Source organism: Cinclus cinclus, chromosome 11 (assembly GCF_963662255.1).
Source record: "Cinclus cinclus chromosome 11, bCinCin1.1, whole genome shotgun sequence".
NCBI classification, from domain to species: Eukaryota; Metazoa; Chordata; class Aves; order Passeriformes; family Cinclidae; genus Cinclus; species Cinclus cinclus.
The window spans coordinates 18,236,928-18,260,987 of record NC_085056.1 but is presented as its reverse complement, the minus strand read 5'-3'; the positions used below and the strand labels follow the sequence as shown (position 1 = coordinate 18,260,987).

At 40.4% G+C, this 24,060-nt stretch overlaps 1 protein-coding gene across 3 annotated transcripts in view; it reads left to right on the top strand.

The window, feature by feature from the left end:
• The window catches only part of PEPD (peptidase D), a 136,515-nt gene that overhangs the window by 73,420 nt on the left and 39,035 nt on the right, over nucleotides 1-24,060 (top strand). For all 3 annotated transcript variants that reach the window (XM_062500032.1, XM_062500030.1, XM_062500029.1), the window contains 2 exons: nucleotides 2,031-2,099; nucleotides 8,707-8,784. In XM_062500032.1, coding sequence (XP_062356016.1) covers nucleotides 2,031-2,099; nucleotides 8,707-8,784 — 147 coding nt within the window. The remainder of the gene's footprint in view (nucleotides 1-2,030; nucleotides 2,100-8,706; nucleotides 8,785-24,060) is intronic.

Sequence of the window (24,060 nt, the reverse complement as noted above, 5' to 3'; positions counted from 1 at the left end):
TGATAAAAAGATGTTTAGACCCTTCATTATTTGATTTGTACACTTCCTTTTTCAGCTCTTTATAAGGTTACTGGAAGTTCCTGTCTAGAGGACAGTCATTTAAGGTGAAGGGTCTATAAAATACACTGAAAGATGCTTCCGAAAATGTAACTATACATATATTAACTATAATTATTGTGCACAATGTTTGTGTATAGTGTCATGTCTTACAGAGTAAACCTTGCCTGCAAGCAAATGTTTCTGTATGAAATGTCCATTTCCATGAAAGAATGTCTGTGTCAGAGAAAATTACACTTCAGGTGATAAATTTTATTTGCTCAGTTTAGTGAGATCTCTGCTGGGTTCTCACCATGTCAGGGTTTCTCCTTAGCTTCTCTGGCATTTGTCTTACTTACTGCCATTATTCATTTATGGGCCAAAACAAACTTAGTGTTTTCTGCCTTGTAATCCACCATGGTATTTTGAACAGAAAAGAGATCTTGTAAGCAGGGTGTCCCTCTGCTGAGTCTCTAAGTGGAGGCTTTTCTTTTTTTTCATATGTGATTAATTTGTATGTTTTATTTTGTTTCTCTTTAAATACTGTTATTTTGTAAATTTTAAAATCCAGTTTAGATTTACATGCATGTAATGTCTTTAATATCTTTTGAATTTGAATTGTGTTCTGTGTCTTGCTGCTGAAGAAGGACAAAATCACAACATCTCTATTCTTTGAATAGCACCATTATCACTCTGTGTTAATGAAATTATTTCAGTATTACAAGAAATGAGGTTTTGGAATTCATTCAGTATTACAGGGAATTGGATTGTAACTAGAGCATATTTCAAAGAGAATAAAAGGATCCATGATATGTGCTTAGCTCGTAAAGCACCTAATCCTATATTAATTGTGCTTTGGGCACATCTGCCCTCATGTGAAGGGGACTTTGACAGCGAAGATGAAAATACTGTAATACTTTCTAAGGCCAAACAGCTCCTCCAGCAGGAAGGCAGTGAAAGAGGGGTTCCACAGTCTGTTCTTTCTTCCTTTCCCTGTCCCAAGCACCCACAAAAGCAAACAATGCTCTGTTGTACTGTGCTTTATAGGCTGCAAGAGACTCGGCCTCACGTTACCACGTGATCTTGCTCTTGGGATTGAGTTGTGTTAATTTTTTTCCCCACGTTTGGGTAGAAAAGATCATAGAGGTATTTAGGTACCACAGTCTGAAATTGAGTAAGTCTTCTTATGTTTTCTCCTTGTCTCTTGTGCTACAGACAAGAAAACATGAGACTGTCCATTCCAGCCTGGACTGTAATGCAGAAAATACCTGGTTTTATGAGAATGGAGAGTTCTGCTGGCTTGTCTGGAGAGGAGGATGAACAGCATAGTCAGATGCAAATCAGGCTTAGGGGATATTTAGTGCAGCTTCCAGCAGAAGGTGTCTGTGAGGTAGTAAAAATGAGAGGGCTTCTGCTGAAATTATTTTGAAGACTTTGACCAGTCTGGCAAGCTCCTTCCTCCATGAAGGGCTGCTTGGACTTCACTTTTCCTGAATCTACATGACATAGATTGAAGGCAGCAGAACTGAAAAGAAGGATCACGGATGTGGTTGTGTACCTGAAATGCAGCAATGCAGTGGTTTTCTCAATTCCACTTTGGAGAGTTTGGCCAGCTTTACCAGCTTCAGCATTTAAACTGCTACCATCCTGTTTGTTCTGTAGTCAGATGAACTCTCTTGCCAACAGTCATTTCCCTTTTGCTGTTGAGCTGTAAGGAAAACAATTACCATTTGAGGTCGCTGAGGTGCACTTGAGCCCCTCTTTGCTGCAGAGGTGCTTAGTGGCTTTGTGGAAATGGTGTGCAGCTCTGCAGGGCTGCTGAGCTGTGGATGTGGGGCAGTTGGAGTGTTCAGCTGAGCAGAAATGGGCAGAGAGCCTTGTTGGGCAGCTGGGGACTTACACCAGCACAGCTGTACTCAAGCAGAACTTGTTTTTCTCCCTATCTTGGGGTGATTTTGCATGAATCATTAATTACCCCCTTTGTTTCTTTGCAGCCTGTTCCAGCACTACTGCTACACTCGGGGTGGCATGCGCCACACCTCCTACACGTGCATCTGTGGCAGGTAAGAGGATGATTTACACTGAACTGTGTAATCTTTATCATCAGCTTCCCCCTGGATATTTGTAAAACTGGTCCTTTTAGGGATGTCATGTGTTTGCAAATGCCATCAGGGTGAGTTCTGACCTGTTTTCACTAGAAAAGACAAAGAGAGGTAGCTACCTCTGTCTGCTGACATAACTTGGTAATAGATTCTGCTGCACTCCAGAGGTTCCCAACGACTGCTGCTGCTGCCAAATTTGTGCTTATGCTCACCCCTGTGCTGCAGTTGACTTTTTTATTAAATAGTATAATGGAAAGGGGCTTTAGAGATATTCTCTGTTGCTCAAAAATACTTTCTTTGAAATACACCTTAAGTATTTCTTATCATCCTCAAAATTCTCTGTTTCAAAGATTAGGATGCAGTTAAACAAATCTCTTTGGAATTTGGAATTTTTTGCTCTCTCTGTTTCTTGCTGAACAGCTAGTGTTGAAGATTACTGTATTTGGGAAAGTAGTATAAAAGTTCTCCCTGCAGTTGTAGAAATGCACAAGAGAACAGTGTGGGATACATGCTGAAGAACAGCTGTGTGCTTCATGCAGAGATTAATCTTACATAGTGGAATTAATCTAATCAGAGATGTATGACAGATGAGCCATATATGTTGGTATATATGTTCCACTTGTTCTGCTGCTACTCAGAAACATTTGCCCTACACTGAAGTCACATACACTTACAAAAGATAATTTTTATGTTAATGACAATAGTGCTATATTGCTTTCAAGATACTAAGAACAATTAGCACCTTCACTTCTTTCTTACTCAATTGTTTATTTGTAAATGCAGTTTTCCAATCTATATGCAAAATTGCAGCAGGAGCATGAGCAGCTTTATGGCAAATTGTGTATCTAAACTGTCTGAAAAGGTTCCTGGTTTAAATACCCTTGTGTAACTTGAGAATTAACATTCCAGTGAAATGAGACTCCATCTCTAAGCTTTTGTCACAGACAGTGATGTTATGATTTTTCACAGCCGTGCTGACTTCACATTCACTTACAGTGGATCAGAACCTGTGCTGCAGGATCTGATTTGGGTGCTGGTGATCAAATCACTTTCCTAAACCTATAGAAATGTCAAGTCAATGTTTGTGCAGTGTGTCCTTGTGACCTGTGGGAGCAGGCTGAACTCTCCACAGGACTGAAAAACCCAGGACCTGCATTAACATCTTGGGGAACCCAGGAGGAGAAAAGCTCCCAGAGTAGCTCAAAACTGGGGGCTGACAGGAGCTCCCTGGGCATTCTGTCCTGCTCTGCAGGGCATGGGGATGGTGTTAGAGCTGCCTCTGATCTGCTGGAGGATTTAAAACATAGAGAAGGGCATCTTGGAATGCAAGATCCTAACAACATTGTGACTCACTGTCATCCTTAGGAGCTGGCACTGTATCCTACCGTTAGAGTTAAAAGTGCAGACAAACTTGATTTAAAAAAAAATAATTACATGAGACAGCAATTTACAGACAAAGATCTTTGTATTCTATATTCTGACTATGAGTGATGAAGAATGAATAATATTGACAGTTTTAAGCTAGCTCCTAATAAATTAATGAATTCAATTAACATAATAATGGCAAAATAATGGCAAAAGGAATAGACATTTTTTAATACTGTGAAAATGTCATGCATAGTAAATATTTCACTTAACTACATTTACAGCTAAAAATAGCTTTTGCAATTAGGATTTTTGAATGTTTTATTCTACTGAATTTTGTATTTTTCCTGAACACTTAAAATGGGTATATTTTGACAGGATCTTTTGTTTTTAGATTACAGGCCTGATGATAGTTTCCACAGAAAAGAATAATCCTTTTAAATCCTTGTTTAAAAAACAAGTTTGTTATTCAAATCTTTCTTGAAATATGCTGATTAAGCTGGAAATCAGGAGTAATCAATACGATATTTCAGTACAGAAATAAATCACTTCTGATGTGATGGGTACATTTATTTACTGCTGTCCCTGTGCAGTGTTAAGTTCTTGAGGAGATGCTAAATGAATATTTGGTGTGACTGAAAGTGCTTAATGTGTTCACTGTTATTATGAGAATAATAACACACATTGGTGAGTGTGACAGGGTGTTACCTTTCGAGATTAGTCCTGTGGTTAGTGATACTTTCAAACACTGTCATCTGGGGAGTGGTTTGAAGTGCAGACATCACTGTCATGAAAAGAGAATGGGAGCATTTATCGAGCATACTTGGATATATTTGGCACTTATCTACAAAATGCTATCTCCAAGTAGTGTCCAAATGCTAATGAATTATTCACTGCAGTGTCCTAGGGTACCAAGGAACCATTTTTACAAATGGGTAGAGAAAGGTGATGCATTCCCCTGTGTCCTGGTGATGCTAGGGTGGATGGTATCTGCTGGGAAGCAGGTGCAGAGGCGTTAGGTGGTGGTGGAGGCATTGGTATCTCTAGAACCACCACAGGAGCCACCATCAGCTGCTGCTTGTTACTCTTGTCTTAGACTCACATTCACATCTTGACTGATGTCTCTGGGCAGATGACAGTTCTCATCCTGTGCTATCAGTCATTAAGAATAACACTGTGCAGTGAAATGTCTCCTTCTGTCTGAGGGTCAGCATAAGTGAAGCTTTTTGGGCCAGATTAGGATACTTATTGGATCTGCTTTTCTTGCTTTCACTTCAGTGAAACAACTTTTTAAGATTTCATGCCTTAGACAAAAACGTGGCAAGAAAGGTTAATGCTTTCTTCTGGGGTGATTCTATGATGATTTAAATCATGATGGAAATATGTTCCAGTTTTATTCAATGGTCTTTTGTTTTTTCTTTAGATGTTCTTAATGTAGAGCTACTAGATACACTTTTTGTAGTGCTTGATGCTCAGCATAGTTCTATCCTTAAAGTATTGCTGACATTTCTCCTCTTTCTTATAATAATTTGTTTTCAGGGTGCTTTCTAATCTAAAATGCTTCTTGGGGGATTGTTTTCCTTTGCTAATAATCAGAATCTCTTACTATGGTTTGCATGCTCAGCGGTGTTAATTTGCAGCTCTTTTGCTGCTTTGTGCTATTCTTTCTGTATGTCTTTGGCACCAGTTAGAAGCAAGTTGTTGAAGGAATAGAAGTGGATACACAGAAACCTCGAGGATTTTTCAGGTTGGCTGCCTGAAGGTGAGCACTGGCATCCTGACACATGGTGATTTTCAGAGGTGCTGACTGAAAAGAAGGCAGTGATCCTCGCCTCCCCGCAGCACTTCATCCTTAACCATCCTTAAGACTTGGTGTTCTAATGCTAGACCTTGCAACTGTTGCCTCTTGAAAATTAAAGAAGAGGCTTCTTTATGAGCCTTCTGCATGAAGGCTCCTTTGCTTTGCCAGTGGCTGCGGGTTTTGTTTAAATTGTTCTAAAGCTACCTTGAAAGGCTTACTGAATTAGTGTGAACTATTTCTGGCTAACTGTAGCATTTACCTTGTGGGTACACATAATTTCTGTAGCATTGCTCCAGAAGCATCTTCCTGCCTTCATCTCAGGACAGTGGTAAAGATGCACCCTACGGGGGAGATTGGATGTGCACCTCTTAGCAGGAACCTGCTGGAGGTTTCCATACTGCTGTCTTAATTTGGGTCACTGGTGCATTTCTGAGTCAAGCTGTCCCACTCATCCTCAGCTGCAGGGCCTGCTCAGACCCAGGGATCAGTACTGCAGTGCACATGCTGGATTTGTTTTGGGTGAAAAGCAGCTGGAGAGCTTTCAGGAGCATGTTGGCTCTGCCGTGGTTGCTAATGGGTGTTGAGCCCAGGGTATCTGCCCAGAGCCAGTCCTGGGGGAGCAGATCCTCTCACACCAATAAATCCCAGCAGCCAAACCCCTGAAATGCATATGGTGTGCAGATCTGGTCTTCAGCACCAACTGTGCTCTCTGTGCTGTGATCCTGTGTGTGTGACAGAGCCAAGATGTGCCTGACAGATCAAGAGCCTCCAATGCCAAGAAAGATTGTGCCTGCTTAACGCTTTATCACCGGTGCTGGAAAACAGATCCGTCATGCAGTTCCCATCACAGTTGGTGCTGAGCCTAGCAGAAATATTTTGTAAACTAAAACCTTTACATTATAATGTGCAAAAACCCCCCCTCATCTTTGTATTTGCAGTGTGTTTTGTTGAAAGCATTTGTGCAGTTGTCAAATTCGAGTACATGACTTATTTACGCACTGGTATGGTATATATTGCTGAAGGTGCCAGCATATCTTGATGAGTAAATGAGCTGTCTGCAAATACATAAGCATGGAGTCATGCCCTTAAGGTTCATGATAATTTTTTTAAAGTTGATCATAAATATCTGCATGTGCTGTTTGCTTTTCCTGCTTTATCCCTAGCTTTGGAAGGAGACAAGGAGTAGTATCTGCAGCTAAATTCCTGACAAACTGCTGTGGAGTATGTATGTGCATGCCAGCTGTTGGTGTTTTTTTATTACTTCTTGTGTTTTTCCTTGAACACCAAACTGTCGTGCAAGGTCATTCCAGTTCCTTCCATATCCCATCCTCCCACTTGGGAAGCAGTTCTTGAGGGAGGAAGTGAAGGTGCATCCTCCCTATGCTGATAGTGCAGCTCAGCAGTGGGAGCAGCCTGCACCCCTGGCACCTGACACTGCTCCCACTGGACACAGTACCTGGCACAGAAGACCTTTTCTTTTGATTGCACTCCATTACCCTACTACAAATTTTTTCTTCAGAATGATGAGACAAATTTTGGAAGTGTGGAAAATATTCCAACAGTGCCCAGGAGACAGAACATCTCAGAAAGATGACTGTCTTTATCTTGTATACAGGCTTTCTAGGTCCATTTTTAGCTATCTGCTCTGCAGCAGAGGTTCTCAAGTCCAGAATCCAGCAAGGAAAAAACGTCCAGCCAGTTGTGACACTGTGCTCAAGCCATTGGACCAACATGACAAAATGAATGTGTTGCAGCCTTAGTTCTGTTCAAAACCATCCCCATGATTCTGAAATATCATCTTTCATTGTCTTACTGCATAGTGATTCTTATATGCTGAAAAAACTTAACAATAAGTACTTACTGTTTTCAAAATGTCAGTGTAGAGTCATCCAGGTCGCAAAAGCCCTCTGAGATCATCCAGACTATCCATTGACCCAGCACTGCCAAGTTCACTGCTAAACTGTGTCCCCAGGTGCCACAGCTACATGTCCTTTTAAATACTTCCAGGGATGCAGTCCAGCCATTTAGATTGAGAGTCTGCAGAAACTTACCACTTTCTGCTCCATAATCATGGTTTATGGAATTATCTGAAGGACTGATGATCTGTTAAGTATCTAATATCACAAGTACTTTATGTGTCTTGAAGGTAGTCTCTTTTTGGATAGAGTGCATGCTTACTGTTTTTGTAATTGCACACATCAGAAGTCTAATATGAGAAGTATGTCAGATGTCACATTTATTCCAGATACAACAAAAGATCAGTCGAAATTGAGCCTCAGATTCCTGTCATCCAAGATACAAAGCTGTTCCAGCATCACAACTTGAAAGAGCTAAATTTGAGCAGGGTGACCAGTGAAATGTTTGGATGAAAGCTGAGGTACAGACTGGCAAGTGAGCTGGAGGGGTCAGAGAGGAACTGCAGGAACCTGTCCCAACGTATATTTTTGGATGTGATGTAATTCTTCCAGCTTTTTGAAGAGAAAAAGCAAGAGCATCTGTATGAAGAGAACAGTAAAATAAACATAGGCAGAGCCTGAGCTATTTATCAGCCTTTTAACTGACATTTTATAGACCCAGAGGAATGTAAGTAGGCAAAAGAGAATCCCAAGGCCAAATGTAGGTCACCTGGTGGATCATGCAACTTCAGAACAACAGAACAAGTGTCCATCCTTTAGTCTTGTGAATTCAGCAGTTTACTCTGCAAGGTTTCCAGGGATAAAAATTTTTTCTTTGCAATGTGATTTTTCGACAGCAGGTAAGAAGAGAGTGACAATTTTCATACCTGCTCCTGCTGCTGGCATTGTAAGCTGTGACTGTTCCCCAAGCAGTGCATCCCCTTCAGCAGAGACCACCTGTAGCCATTCCAGAGGGGAATTGGAGCTTTTCCCTCCAACAGCTCAATTTCTCCAATGCTAATGTTTCCTAGAGTGTTTCAAATGTCAGGTTTTACTCCATTGGAAGTTAGTTTATTTTATGCCTCAGACCACTTAACCTCAAATATGGAAAAATAGCACTAAGTAATTAAAAAAAGAATAAATTAAACAACCAAAAAAATCCCACCAGATAATAATAAATGGGTGTAAATTGAAAAATTACTTGTGCTTAATTATTTCCTTTACAAAACTGTCATGGGTATAGGAAATACTCATATGAACTGTGCCATGTTCCTTCTGCAGCAAGGTCCTGTCTTACAGCCAGAGTAGCAGAATTCCTGTGCAATGCCCATCTCTGCTGCACAAGTGGTGGGGCAGCCCACAGCAGGGCAGGGATTGTGACAGCTCTCACAGGCTGCTTTTTATGTGAACACACTCATGCCTACAGTGTTCCTTCTTATGTCCTAAGAACGTGTGTCTTAATGTTTCTTCTTCCACTGATTGTGCTAATTTTCTTTTTGCCCATCAGTGGGGAGAACTCATCTGTTTTGCACTATGGCCATGCTGGAGCCCCGAATGATAAGACAATTGAAGATGGAGACTTATGGTAAGTAAGGGGTTAGAGCTTGCTTGAGATTTTTTTGTTTCACTACTGCTGTTTCCATGCAGGAATTGTAAGTACTCTCGGAAAAAGGATGACTGCATACTGATAAAAAGTCTAAATCTTTAAAATAGAAGGTAGCTTTGCTTGCCAAAGTATTCTGGTTTCTTCCAAAGGTCCTGTACACCTGTATCTCCAGTTGGATGGGAGAAGATACTGTTTCAAACACTTCTGGATTAGAGGCACTTAGAAGTTAGTTTAGGAAATGGCTGTATTCTGAGTACAAGGGAAGTTGCAAAATTTGTCATCTGAGTTTGCTCTTGGACCTCAGATTCAAACCTCAGCTCCAGGCCTCAGCTCTGGTGGTAGGGTGGAGGATCACAAGAGTGTTGGCTACTTTTAGAGAATTGCATCAAATTGCAGAATGGAGTAGATCTTAGAAATGCCTATGTGCACACAGACACCCCAACAAGAAAGTAGAGATTAGAGCATGTGAAGAGCTCAAGCTTGGTTCAGGTCAGGAAAGGCTTCTTCTAGCTCTGTGTTGTGTCAAAAACTTCCTATAGAGATTTACTTAGAGTTTAGTGCAAGTACCATAAGATTTTCTCTATGTGTACTACATGTCCACATGCTTTGCAGTATCACTGCAGGTAAAAGCAGAATGAATGGAAGCATCAAATACATTCCCATAAATTGACAGACAGACCTTTTTGTGTGATGTGTAATATATCAGTTCATAACTTTCATACTTTGCTCCCGAAGACATGGGTCAAAAAGCCTTTGTTTATAAAAATGCAGAACTAGTTTTGGAGAAGTTAAATGTCCTCACTGACATTCAGTGGAGGAATTGTGTTGGATTACCTTTGTAGCCTGTGCAGGAAGAGTGCAGGTATGTATTTTCACAGTGGAATGTGAATGTATGAAGGAGAGCAAATTAGTATTATCATCGATAAGCTCAAAACCTATTATGGAAAACAAATTGAATCTCAGAAGTTAAAAAATATGCCTTGTTGGCTAAAGTTCCAGGCACACAGCGTTAGCTAAAGTTCCAGATGCTGCACAGTGAATTTAAGGAATTGCAGGTAGATAATTTCTATATAATAGTGTAAAAACTTTTTTTAAAACTTCTTGTACAATAGTTTATGTATTATCTTCATCTGTGGTTAATAGCTTGCTAAACCCATCAAATAATGAAGTTAATTTCTTTCAGGGCAATAGTTTTGATTTATGATTATGTTGTGTTTGAGTAGATAATATGCTATGAGCATTTTTTGATCAGGAAAAACATACCAACGTAAAAGTGTACCAGCTGTGTCATTGAATTAAATTTAAAAAAGAAGGTTTGTAGCATACAGGAAATCTCAGCCTATGTTACTGAGAGAAGATACGTCACAGTGCATTATGATATCCCATATTTAAAGCTAAGGTCTTTAAATGGTGAGGGAGACCTCAGGGTGGAGGGTATGTGTAGCAATCTTTCACTTACAGTCTCCAAGGACAGTTTAGTGGAGGGCTGTAGTCCTTCTTAAACCACAAGATTCTTTGCAAACCCCTATTTTCTGCAGTACTGGAAATGTCTTTAAAATACGTTTGGGTTTTATCTGCCTCAGGTATCTCAGTGTCAGGAAACCATAACCTACCAAATACATCGATCACTTCAGCATTTCAAAACTGCTGAGCAGCACCTCTGCCTCAACAAAGAGAGCAAGGTTTGACAGAGTCTGGAGTAACCTCCTGCCCAAATGGTGCAGTGGCACCGTGATCTTGGTGAGAAGATGCTTTCAGGTGCAGGTGGTGTCAGCAAAGAGTGCCCCAGATGCACAGGCGCCTGTCAGGCTCCAGCCACTGCCCTGCCTCTCCCACTGGCTGATACCCATAGAGCACACTCTGATCCACACTGGCTTCTTAGTGTTTATCTCAAGGGAGAATAAAAAATTAATAAGAAAAAGTGATTTAATTTCTGTAAAGACAATTTAACAACACGCTTGTTTTTCACAGCTAAAAATAATGTTTCAGAAAAAGTCTTGAGGTGTAGCATACATGAGCAGTATACAAATTCTGCCAATGCACTACCTGAGTGTTTTCACTGTGTGCCTTTACAAATGTCTGATTTGGGTGTAGAAGGGGTGTGTGTGTGTGTGCATGTGCATACAGAGGAGGCATTAAAATGACAGTGTGCTGATATGTCTAGATATATTAGCATTTGTATATTGGCTTTCAATTAAGCTTTTTAATAGCTATGGGGAGCCCTCTGTTGGATAGTCTTAGGAAGCCCTGAACATGGGGGAAAATAGACTTTATTTTTGGTGAAAAAGAGCTAAGAGTATTTTAAGGGTTATTTCTACTTCTGCCAGCGCTTTGGCATAACATTAATTTAACTATCCATAGGGTTGTATATAATAGAGTTGGGAGAGTGGGTATTGGGTATGATTTTTAATAAATTATTCAGTAGAATTTCATATCTTTTTCTCAACATTACTTAGTGGATATGAATAACATTCATGGGTTTTGCAGAAATGTGCTGCTCAGTTTTTATATGTACAAAGCAGTGCAGTGTTGTAAGTATCATAAATAAGTCAACTAAGCACCTGGATATTAGAAAAATACATTTGGAAGACTAAGGCTTTGCTTCTGTGAAATGCTTGAATGCATGTGTTTGCTCTCTTAAAAGTATAAGTAACAAGGATTTAGTTCCATCAAAAGAAGATCATAGGCCAAAATACTTGTGCTATTGCATTTTTATATCTTTTTAAAGACTGTTATTCTGACTTCTTTGTCAAAAGCTGTGGCAGGTTTAGAAAAGCCTGGCTTTATGATGTTCTTTTTTTTTTTTTAATTAACCTATATCAAGTGGGTTTATTGCTTCTGTAAGCTACTGGTATGGAATTGCATCTCTGATGCTGCATCATAATCCACACTTTTTATAGGTACAGTTTCTGCACTAAAAGATCCCAGTGCAAAACAAAGTGCAAATCAAGGGAATTTCTGACACTTCTTTTTAATACAAACTGTCTTGCTAAGCAGGGCTATCGTTTTCGATCTGTTAAATATTGAAATAGCTATCTAACACAAAGCACTGTGATTGACAGAGAAAGAAATCAGTATTTTTAGGGAAGTTAAGAATTCAGGGTACAGATATTTAACTGGTATGGATATTAAAAGCAAATATTGCAATAGCAGCAAGTGTTCTGTATAAATGATTCATGTACTATGGCATTCTTTGGTGAACATTGAAATTATCAATTTTCTCTAAACCAAACACTTTCCCTAAGGAGGTGTCTCTTTACTCTGTGGTCAGAAAGGTCATCCAGATAAATGGGTAGGCTGAGTCACCATTGTAGGCACTTAGCCTTTTAGTCACTATTAACTTTAAATAAAATTTACTTGGATTGTTGCAAATCACAGCTTGCAGTGATGATGTAGGGCCAGGCTGTTCACAAATACTGATTTTCTTCTGTCATCTTAAAGCTCTGACAGCTTGGATTGGAACTGATCCCTGGACTGAGGTTCACTGCATCCTCTCCAGGTATTGCATTACTAATTGGATGCCAAGGCCCCTTCTGTTTCTGTACTGAGGCTGTAACTGCATTTGGTAGTAGGGAAAGTGGAGTCATAAGCTGAGGCTTCCAGCATTTTGGAAAACCAAAGGTCTTTCAAAGTTTGGTGAGGTGTAGAATGAAATTAAAAGCTGCTACTCAAGAAGACAATAACCCAAATAAATTGAAGGAATAGAGATCTGAGTCCTTTAGGCACAAATCAAGAGCAAATGTGCACCTGGAACTCCTGCTCATCAAATGGCAGCCCCCACTGGCTCATTCTTCTGGGCAAGTGTCTCATGAGCAGTTTTGCTTTTGCTCACACTGCAGAAAGATATTGGTTCAATGGTTAGAGGGCCCTTGTGGGAGGTGGAAACTGGTTTCAGCTCTCCTAAACTGATCTCTGACTTCGGCTGGAAGTTATGACTTGACCCTGGGAAGCAGCACCCAGAACAAGTTCAGTAAGAGCCAGCGTGCCTCTAGGAAAAGTGTTTTGTCTCAACAAATCAGCATCTGCCATCTGGAAAACAAAAGCTTCCTTAAAAATAATGGAAGCAAATTGCCTTGGGTCCTCCTTTCTGCTTGCTGCCCTTGCCCTGCCAGTGCTGCAGTGTGGAGTTACACCATGGCTGGGGAGAGAGGGGAAGGGAGAACACTGGACATCAAAGCCATATGCAGCACAGAAAGGGGCAAGGCAAATGTCTCTGCTCACCTCTGTGGTCTGCTGGTTTGTTCTAGAAACCATCAGAGATGTGACCCTGAGTGTATCTTTCATGTTTTGATTTGAGAAGTTTTTTGAGTAAAATTGTAGTTTATTGCATTTGATTTGCAGCCTGGTGGCTCGTGCAGCCTGACTTTGTGGGTTCCTTGCTTTGCTGCGTGCCAAATGCAAGGCAGGAGTTGACTGTTCTGTTGCAGCTGATCAACAAGGCTCCTTCAATGGTTGGCAAATAGAAAGTGCTTCTGTGATCTTAAAATTAAGATTGATTCTTCATGATGAGGTTTACACTTAAATAATAGAAAAGTAAGAAAATCAGCCTAAGCCCAGATGTAACTGAAATAGATACAGCTATTACCTGAGGTGCTTTTCTGCAGGTGTCATGAGTTGCAGGTCTTGGTATTTTTATGGCATCTGACAAATGTACCTCAGTGAAAATTCAGCACTTTGTAAACAATTCTCATTGGCAGGTTCACTGACCTTCAAGCACTTAATGACATTTTTGGGGGTTAGTAGGTCCATTTTGGCTCTGCAAAATAATTAAAATAATTGTCTATTCTGCTAAAAAAACCCACCAAAAAGCATATTTTTAATGTTTCAAAATATCCCCCAAAGTTACAGTGTTAATGAACAACAGAGCTGAGGCTGTGCAGGGTCTGCTCCACACCCCAAGGAAGATGGGCACTCACCTGGGTCAGGGCCTGCTGCAGCCCTGGCAGCTGGAAGGGGGACACTGGTCCTCACTGGAGCCAGGGCCAGAGTGTAATTTATTTAGAGAGCTTGGGTGAGAGTATAAATAAGGGGAGTACAACCAGCATCAACTTCTTGGGGAGTGCAGCAGACCTAAGAGAGACTCCATTAACCTTGTATTCACAGTGGGACTATCTATTACTTATAAAATAAAACTAGCTTTTAGAAATTTAAATAGAAGTAGGTTGGATCATCGGGAACTTTTAACTCACACTGTTCACTTACTGATTACTTATTTTATAGAAATAACTTATGATTTCAATGACAGCAGAGTACAATATCCTAGAATGTGTCTCACTGCTGTTCCCATAGTGTGCCATGACTGCTGTGGATGATAGTAAAACAAGTTGTACATGGAAATAGTTTTATTGCAGTCAGCTATCAGAAAGCTTTGTTAGTGTTAGAAAACCAAACACATCTGTCATAAAAGTACAATCTTAGCATAATGTTAAATGATTTAAATGTGTCTTGGCCATACCAACAAACACAGTTATTTGCTGAGTCAAATTATAGAGCTGGGGATATGGAAAATTGTCTAGTATTGCAAAAAGCCTTTATCTGAATAGTTTAACTCTGAGACGTATTTTTGTTTCTGCTTCTTAATATCCCAGTGCAAATTTAAGTTATCAGAATAATAGTGACAGCAGGGGGCACTAAAGTAAGAGCTGTGGAAAGAAGTGAGCTTTGCCCAAGTTTCCATATTGGTGACATCCTGTGCTTGCCAGAGCATACACTCAGCAGCCTTCTGGGAGCACTGCCTTTACATGTTTTTGTTCTGTTCAAGTTGTCAAACTTAGGTTTGTTCCTTTCCTATTGACACTTGTATGTAGCTTTTGGTATTTTCTTTTTGCTATTACCTGTGTTGCTCTCAAAAGATCCTTCTAGGACCTCTCCTATTGTCATTTCAGAAGCTTTGTTCATCAAAGGGAGTTCTTCCTGGCTGCAAGTACAGGTAGTTGTGAAAGGTTTTTCTGGATGAAGCAGAAAACAAAGATGTTGAATGTTTGGGGCTTTTTATTTTTAATGATTGAAAAGGGACAAAGGCTCCCTGGAGTGGCTGGTCACTCCAAGGTGTGTGGAGAAGGGGAGGGTTATGCTGGGTGTCAGGGAAAGGTTCTGCTCCCCCAGAGGGTGCCGGCACTGCCCAGGCTCCCCAGGAATGGTCCCAGCCCCGAGGCTGGCAGAGCTCCAGGAGCGTTTGGGCAGCGCTGCCGGGGATCACAGGGGGATTGCTGGGGGTCTGCAGGGACAGGGGCTGGGCTGGGTGATCCTGATGGGTCCCTCCAACTCAGCCTATTCTGTGATTCTGTGAAGAATATCACAAAAGAAAGTTGCTTCTTGCAAGAGCTAGGCAGATTCAGTTGTTCATGGCTAAGCCTTCTATTGGCTAAAATAAAAGTTACTTTGCTGATTTTTAATTCTTCGATCTCAAAGCATAATGTACAGTTTTCTATAATCAAAAGATTTATCAATTCATGTATAATCCATGTGTATTTATCTTTTATATGTGCAGACACTACACATGTGCAGTATACATACTGCATTGAAGCTCTATCCTCATATTGACTGGAATATTATATAGTTTTATTTGTAGGAAATGCGCTGTTCTCTTCTTTGGAGGAATGAGTAAGTGTAAGACTTTCTGTGAATACTGAGTGGCTCTCATCTACTTTAGGAAAATATTGGAAAATTTTCAATAAGTCAGAAAAGATTTAGGTGAGCTTGAAAAAGTATACCAGAAAAGATGATCAAAGTTTGCTGTATCTGTTTTCCAAACTCTTTTTTGAATTCTCAGTATTTTATCGAGTTTTATGATACTAGTATCCACCTAGAACCAAAACTCATTTGTCCAGGTGGGGGCAGTGTTGCATTTAAAAAGCAGGAACTGACCCTCTTTTTCCATCAGATAATAGAAGTCCTTCCTTTTCCAACCCAAGTCCTTCAGTGTCTGCTATTAAAACCATCTATCCTATGGTACAAAATATTATATTTATTACTTCTTGAAAGCACTGCTTTCAGGATGTTAATGTGCCAGATGTAAATGCTCAACTATTTTATGTGGGTGAGACTAGTATTTTCATTTGGCCTTGCGCACTTTTATGCATTTTGAAGTTCAGTGCTGTAATATGCAAAAATTATGGTTGGCTTTAACTTTTCAGTCTGCAGTTTTGAAACGGCTTGTTTGTAGTAATGGTTTTGTTTCTAATAATAATACAAAGTACATTGCTACTACTTACTGGTTGATTGCAAAATTAACTGGCTATCCATTTCTGAAATAATTTCTTTGGCTTGATTCCTCTCGTTTGATTAATATTTACTGTTTTCATCAAGTGTAGGTATTTTTCATTTTGTTGTACCTATGGACTATATTAATTTTATGCTAATTCAGAAAAATTGGAGTGGATTAAAAATAGAGAAATGTATTTGCTGGAATTAACAATAATTTTGCTGTAATTGAATGTGCTCTGTTAGTACTAGTTAATTCAGGCTGTGATGTTGCTTACTGTCAGAAATGTATAAGCTTTTTCACCAAAGCCCAGATTGCTAAGTATTAGCAGTGTGTTTGCTGTAGCAAATTTTAGCTTTCCTTAAAGTGCTCTATGACGGTCTGCCTTGCAATTTTTGCTGTCTATAATGCATGTAAAATGTCTTTTTAATTGTCAGCTGTGAGTTTTATCTGTCATTGTTTTAGTGTAGCATTCACAGCATATTCTGGAAAAACTGGCTGCTGTTGGAGTTGTACTTTTTGTGGTGGTCTTTAACACAAATACACATGAAGTGTGATAGAAGTACTCTTGATGGATGTTGCTTGTGTTGGATAGAATTCAGCAGCAAAATCTTTCACAGTGGTGTGGGGAACTCCGTTGGGTAGGTCAAAATACAATTTTAGTGGGAGTCTGCCTGGCTTTTAAATCACTCTATGGCTCAGAGGGAAGGTCCAGTTAGTCCCCAACACAACTTCTGTGTGCTCTCCCTGAACCAGATGTAATTCCCAGTCCTTGTATTCAGGTCAGTGTTAGGTCTCTTGTGTCTGTCCAGAGAATCTGTTGTTACCCCACTGCAGAGACACAGTCTGGCAGAGCCTCGGACGGAGTCCTGCTGGTGTGGTGCTGCCCCATACCTGGGCTGAGCCCACTGAGCTGGTCAGGGCAGGAACATTTCTAATTGCAGAATGCAGTGCTGTATTTCCACTTCAGGTGCTGCTATGAGGAGTGGGTGCTTCTTTCAAATAGGAAAGAAATGTTCTTGCAGGCTAAATAACATACTTGGCTGGGGGAATAGGCAGCCTCCTTTTTGGAAATACTGTTTGCTACCTTCTTTACTGTGCACCTGACTTGGACTTTTGGACATGTCCATGGAAAGGGTAGCAACTGTCTTCTCAGGGTTTTTTCATTCAGTTGTTAGCTTCTGTAGAGTATTCTTAAACTCTCATCTGTTGTGTTCCAATTGAGAACTGATAATTTGGAGGTTCCTTGAACAATCAACAAAAAAGCCCGTAAGCTGTCAAAAAAGCTAACTGAACCTGTGCCATTGGACACTGGCCCAGTTTTCATCATGGAAAGACATTGGAACCACGTGAGCATGCACATACACACATAAGAAAACGTGACAATATTTACAGTAAAATCATTAAGTAAGGCCTGACCCTTTACCTGCTCAGTTGATGTCTAATGGTTGTTTGTCGAGGCTGGACAAGACAGGTCAGAGTGTCCAGAAACAGCTGCTGAAAGCTAAAGCTTGTAGTTCTGAATGTCAGCACCCAAGAATCTTGGCCTGTATTGGAAGTATCAAACTTTTACAATTTACTTTTAGTACCTTCCACTTCTCAGTAGACACCTAGAAATGGACAGGTTTAGTCAACTGCAGAAGTTTAGTAGCTTGCAAAGATAGCTGTATTGTTCTTACCCTGCGTGGGTGAGACATTCTGGTGAGGAGCCAGTGAGGTTTGCTGGTGTCATGTTGATTGGGAAGTACTCAGCTGCCAATACAGGTTTCTCCCTGAATGCACCCCTCTCTTCCCTGCAGCTCTGACTTCCTTGCTCCTTGTTTGAGCAAGTCAGCTGCAGCCCCAGATACTGCCTTTCCAATGGGGAGGCTCCTCATGGATGGAAACTAGCCAAAACTTGGGGTTTGCTGCCATCTCTGCTGACTTTTCAGCAAACTGTCTCTGCTAAAGAGAATGCTCTGCTAAAGAGAGTAAGTTGAAAGACTTACTAAAGATGTCTGTTAAAAATGGATAATAATTAGGGTTGTAAAGACAGAAAAAAGAAATCACCCATTCAGCAAAAAGACAAGTCCGATAGGTAGCACTTTTGTCAGAACTTCTCCTGAGTCTGCTCCTGGTCTCTGGCACACTGTCAGCATGGATCTTGCTGAACTTTTCAGCTGCCTTCTGCATCTTCTGGAACTCTCATTGCTGCCACCTCCTTCACCCAATCCAACAGTACTGACATGGTGTTCCCAGTACTTGTTATTTGTGTGCAGCACTTCTGTATCAGAAACGTCCCCCTGCTTTAGCTGAAACACTGAGAATGGCACTTGGGGGCAAATTTATCTGTGAACAAGCCAATCAGAAGATTTTTTTTGGCTCTTTGCTGTGGGCAAACTTAACATTTTTAAGAAGGCATTAATGCAAACTGCATGGGGGTAAAAGAGGGCTTATATTTGATCACAGAAATTGATTTTTTTTAGCGCAGAAACTTAAGGATCTCATAATAGATTTCTTCAAGAGATAAATGCTGTAAGCAAGGAACTCTTTCTTGGCCCGTGCGTCAAAATGGCAATCTTACTGGTATACGTGGGTGTTTACTGAACCAGCTCTTATGTGCAGCTCATTTGGTAGATTCAGTGAAATTTAGATTTCGTATCTTATGGGAGGAATGGATCAGAAGGTCTGCTTGACACAAATCATTGTAAGAGAGGACACTACCTCACACTGCTGTTGGTTATCTCTCAGCATCAGGGCTGAAGCAGCAGAGCAGGGGTACAGCAGCCATCACCACGCTGCTGCTCTGATTCTGTGAGCCAGTGTCCTGTGTCTGTGGCAGTGAGAGGAAGCCCTGAGCAGTGCAGACACCAACACCTAGTCAAGCTTTCGTGTATTCTTGCTACAGCCACTGATGTCTCTCTAGCTGGAATTGTAGAGATATAGGCAGGCAATCCTCTCTCCTTCAAAATTCAATGTAGACAGAGATACTTCTTTTTGTCATACTCTCTATCTGAGGAAAGCTTAATTAGTGGCAGATCTTGTCATCTTCTGTGAAAATAGTTTGAGACAAGCCTCCCATTATCTTTGAGATAGTTTGGGAAAGCCTGTGAAGCAAGACAGTGGTACTAGATGAGCAATGATTAAAAAAGTAGTGGAGAAGGTCGACAAGATGGAAAGACACAGCTGAGGGGAAACAACAAGTGTGGGACCACATGGTTACATAACTTGCAGCTGGGTGGAGAGTAGTCATGAAGCTGTAACTGCATTTACCAGTGTGGCTACAGCCTCTTCTTTTGAACAGCGGGCTTAAACAAAAACTTGATTTCTTGTGAATACTCGGAATCAAATTTCCTACACCAAAAGTATTCTCCAACACTTTTTAAAGGTTATTCTTGACTCCATGGGTGCCGATGACAAAAAGTTGGCTTTAAACCTGTGAGCCAAGCTTGGCTTGAAGCCAGAGCCAGTACAAGTTCCTTGTCTGCCATGTCAGATGGAAGCTGGTAACAATAAGGCTTCTCTTAAAAAACCTCTTCCTGAGCATAGTACGGCTATACACTATACTGTCCCAATTCTCTCTTGGGGTTTGTGATGTTATCTTACCTAGTTTTGCTTTTTTAATTGATAACTCTTGGCTAGTCAAGATGCAAATGTACAAGAAAGTATGTGTCATTTATCTCTCTGTTTTCTTCCTTGTGATATCATTAACAATAATTCATTCTTGTGGTCTCCTATTAAACCACCCTATTTCCAAATCAGTTGGCCTGTTTCCAAAATGTATCTCATAGAAATGCTGATACCTAGTTCTCTTAAGCTTGAAATTGCCTTAGAAGTGTTTAACCAAACAAACAGTTGGATTTTGTCAGTGTGTGAATACTTAAGGATTTAATTGCTGCATGAAGTGTAAAGCACAGAGTGCACTCTGTGAACTCGGAGCAGAGTATGCTGAGATCACACAGCATAAATCTCCAGCTGGGGATAACTTGCTTTTATGGCAATAAGAGCAGGACAAGACTGCGTGTACCTTTATTCCTGCTGTCCTAAGACTGGCTGGCACCAGCTCATCTGTGAGGCTGCTCATAGGTATGTTGGTTAATAATGGCTCAAACTCCTAAAACTCAGTACATTGCTGAGTAAAGTGCTTCAGTATTCACACCTGCTTAACCTGAGGTGTGAGGAGGGCATGGTATGATAGGGCAGTATCAGTTTTCTAATTGCTAGTCTTGCAAACGCACCCAGGGGAAGGGGAGATTTGTCCTGAGAACAGACCCTGGGGAGGACAAGGGCTGCAGGTGGGTGATGTTCAGTACAGCAGTGTCGGGGTGCATTGCACAAGGACTTCCACCTGGGTTTCACCCCAGTCATCGCTCTACCACATTAACAACTGCTGAAGAGTAATTATATTATAACTATCACGAGGAGATCCAGTTCTGAGTGTACTGATCAAGCAGATCTGTAGAGCAGGAAGGTGACAGCTTTATGTGTTAGCTCGTGGGAGTAGGTGTAGGCTTCCCGAAAAATGCCTGCGAGAGCTTGTCTTTGGGTTGGGTTGGTGGTTGGATCATAACAATTCATACACATGGCTTAGATATCCCAAATAAAGTATTGCTTCTCATTGTGATATTGGCCATAATTTGCTTCATTGCCTGGCAGTTTCAAATTATTTGACAATAAAAGTGTCAGCAAGCCTATAAAAGTAAAACACATGCTTAAAGGAAGATGATGCTTTATTTTTGAAAAATGGCATACAGTGACATTATGAATAAAAGAACTATGACTCTTTATAGTCCACAGTGTTCAAATTTAAAGTGTTACACAAAGTGGTTCGTGGTGCTTCACAGTCAAAGGTTAAGAAAGCTAGAATCAATATCAAAATGCATATTATTTTTCTTGGCTTGAAAGTAAAAAATGTAACTATAAATCTGCATTTTGTGGTGCCAATATTCTGTGAAAGTAACGCAGCCATGTCTTACTCATCCGTTTTGTTTCAGAGGGATAGGAGGGGAAAGGAGCTTTTTTTGTGCATCACATTGCCTTTCAGTTCCAGCATTGACTTACAAACCTGTATTCACTTTAAAATTGACAGGACTTGAAATATTTCCTCCAAACTTGCCTGCTGGGTTCCTGCATGGGGAGCAGAGCCCCAGTTGGGGTGTACATGGAAGAACTGCTGCAGGGACTTGCTGGGAGGGGCTGGGGAGCTGCTCTGAGGAGGGGCATGTCCAGTCAAGCCTTTCTGCAAGGCTGTGGCATGTCACACACGTTTCTCCTTCTTTTTGACTATGAAACTGGTTTATGTGCAAAATGATTTAAAGCTATGGGTTTATATTTTTCCCTATGAAAGGAGTTAAATGCTCTCAGTTATTTTTGAAGGTGACTTATTAAGCAGGCAGAAGGCGCCCTGTGTTCCAACGCTGTTGGCTAATGTTGGATTGCTGGTACATAAGCAAGGCATTCTGTCAGTAGAGCAACTGGCAGGTTATCTGATTTTTCTTATGTTTTGCATTGTTCAGTTTTAGTTAGTAATGTTTACAGTATTTTGCAATATGTTTTGTAGGAAAGATTATGTATGCACACAGAACTCAAACCTCCATTGGGAGAGCTCTGCCCATACTTCCAAGAAGTTTGGACTATTTGTGTTATGCATCTTTTACTTACGGTATAGCTTCATGGTCATTCTAGAAAATAAATGGAAGCAGTAGCATGGAATTTTCATGGTGTGCTCAGGTCTTCTGACTGTTAAATCTGCCTTATACATCATGCACTTTTCACCCTGAAATGAAGGTGTTTGTTGCTTTTGCTCACAACAAAATGATGCCAAGTGAGATTAGCTTTCTTTCAGATGATTTTGAAAGAGATTGAGCTTACCTCCTCAGCTTCAAGCTAAATCAATGAACAGTTTGACAGAAAACCTGATGTCTCTCTTTGGTCAGCAGCACTCCTCTATTCACCATCCCTTCAAGTGCCTCAGAAACCTGACAGCCTCAGACATACTATCTCATTGAAATCAGCAATTCACAATTGTGTTCTTGCTGAAAAAGGAGTGGTGGAAGGCTATTTTTAGAATGAAGTTTTTCACCATTCAGCAGAAAACTGAATTCACAGTTAAGTTTTGTTATACAAAATGTAATGTATATGCAACATATATGTAGTGACCACATACACAGTACTGCTATGTGTAGCACTTCATTTATCTAAAAGGGAAATATGGTAGGGTTTGGTAAATATGTATGGTATTATTGCATATGTTGGTCTGTTTTAAACAGCTTTTAAGAAGTAAGCTATAGATCAAGATACCTACAAGGCCTATTTTCATTTCTGCATTTAATTTGTTTATATTGCTGCTACATTTGATAACAGTCTAAATAACATTAAGTGGTTATTTCTGTATGTGACCCTTTTTAGACTACACTATCAGACAGGTAATTTTGTACATGCAGTTGAGAACAAACTAGAATGCACTAATAATATATTTTCCACTAGCAATTTATCATCTAATTTCATAGTAAAATAAATGTATTTTTTCCAAGGAACCTTCCTTTAGATTTTTTTTCTGGTTAGTCCACAGGAAAAGATAGTAGCTGTCATGCATTTTATTTGATATAAATGTGCTTCACCATTTATTTTGCCTGGCAAGCAAATATATGAAACTAGGATCTTCTCAGGGTCCCATTATTTTCTCAGTATAACTACAATATTTGGGCTATTTCCATGGCTTGGGCAACATTTTAGCTAATGGATATGTTCCCAACTGAAGTTTAATGGAAGAGAATTCCTGATAAGAGCCAAAATATCTCCCAGATGTCCCATTTGGTTAGGATGCTTTCTTACTGAAGCATACAGGCTGGATGGTGTGCTGTGATCTGTGGTGGAATTTGAAAGATCATCTTCCCTCATGTCTTCTCTTGTCTGGAAGCCAAGAGACCCAAACAAATGGTGCTTCCTATCTTGTGAGCTTTGTTTTGGTGTACCACCAGCTTTGTGACATTTTTTTTTCCATTGCTCAGTTCTCCAGTAACTCAAAAACTATTTAAGAGCCACTGAATGATGAATGGGTTTGAGAAAATGCTGATAATTGTAAGGTTAAAGACATAGGTAAAATTCTGCCTCTGGTAAGTTCAGAATAACTACTTTGCAGGTAAAATACACAATAAAATGTAGCAACTTCCAGCAGACATGTACCAGGAGTTCTCAAGTTATTAGTCACAGCTTTACTGTCACCATGCTGAGTGGGCATTTACACTTGTGAATGCTAGAGTTAGGCCACAGAAATGCTGCAGAACCCACAAAGTATCTTGAAACTTGATTTGTGACGTTGAAAGGGTCAGTCTGGGATGCATTCAAAGATTTAGAACTTACCTGTTTCTTGTTACATTAAGGTGTGTAGCAGCTTCTTCCTTGCTGCAACTATTTTTCTGTATCTATAGATTTTTTATGTGTACCTTCAGTTATTTTTAGAAGCCAGTCTAACCATGAAATGAAAACTCAGGCAGTGCTGATGAGGCTTCTGATTTTGAGATTTGGCCAGGCTAGTTTGCAGTTTCTATGTTGGTGTGCAATCTTTCTTTTTTTCACCCTGTGGATCTGACGTTTGCTGCCTGTTTCGTATCTTTTTTCAACTAGCAACTTTCAGGATTAACATTCCATATTTAAGTGAACAAATGAGGTGTTTGTATTAGGCCAGTGTGTACACAGGTAGTTTGGCAGTTCTCTCTGTAGCACTCTCCTAAGGAGCTGGCTCCTGTAGCTTTAAGCCTGGTACAGCTCTGCAGCTGCAGCCACTGGGTTTGTTCCTGATGTTCCAGTCCTGCAAGTCTCTCTGCAGCTGAACCTTGCCCAGTCTGGGGAGGCTGGCAAAGACTCCAGGCAGGGCAGAGATTTGTTCATGGAGGAAATTGTCGAGTGGATTTTAAAAATTCTTGCAGTAAATCTTCACGAGCATGTGTCTGTGTGTGCAATGCAGCAAGAAGAGTCCTAGCCCTGCTGAAATATTCTTTAGTTTTATCATCATTGCATTTGTTTACTCACTGTCCATAGCTTTCAGTAGCAGTTATGTTGGAAATGGTGAT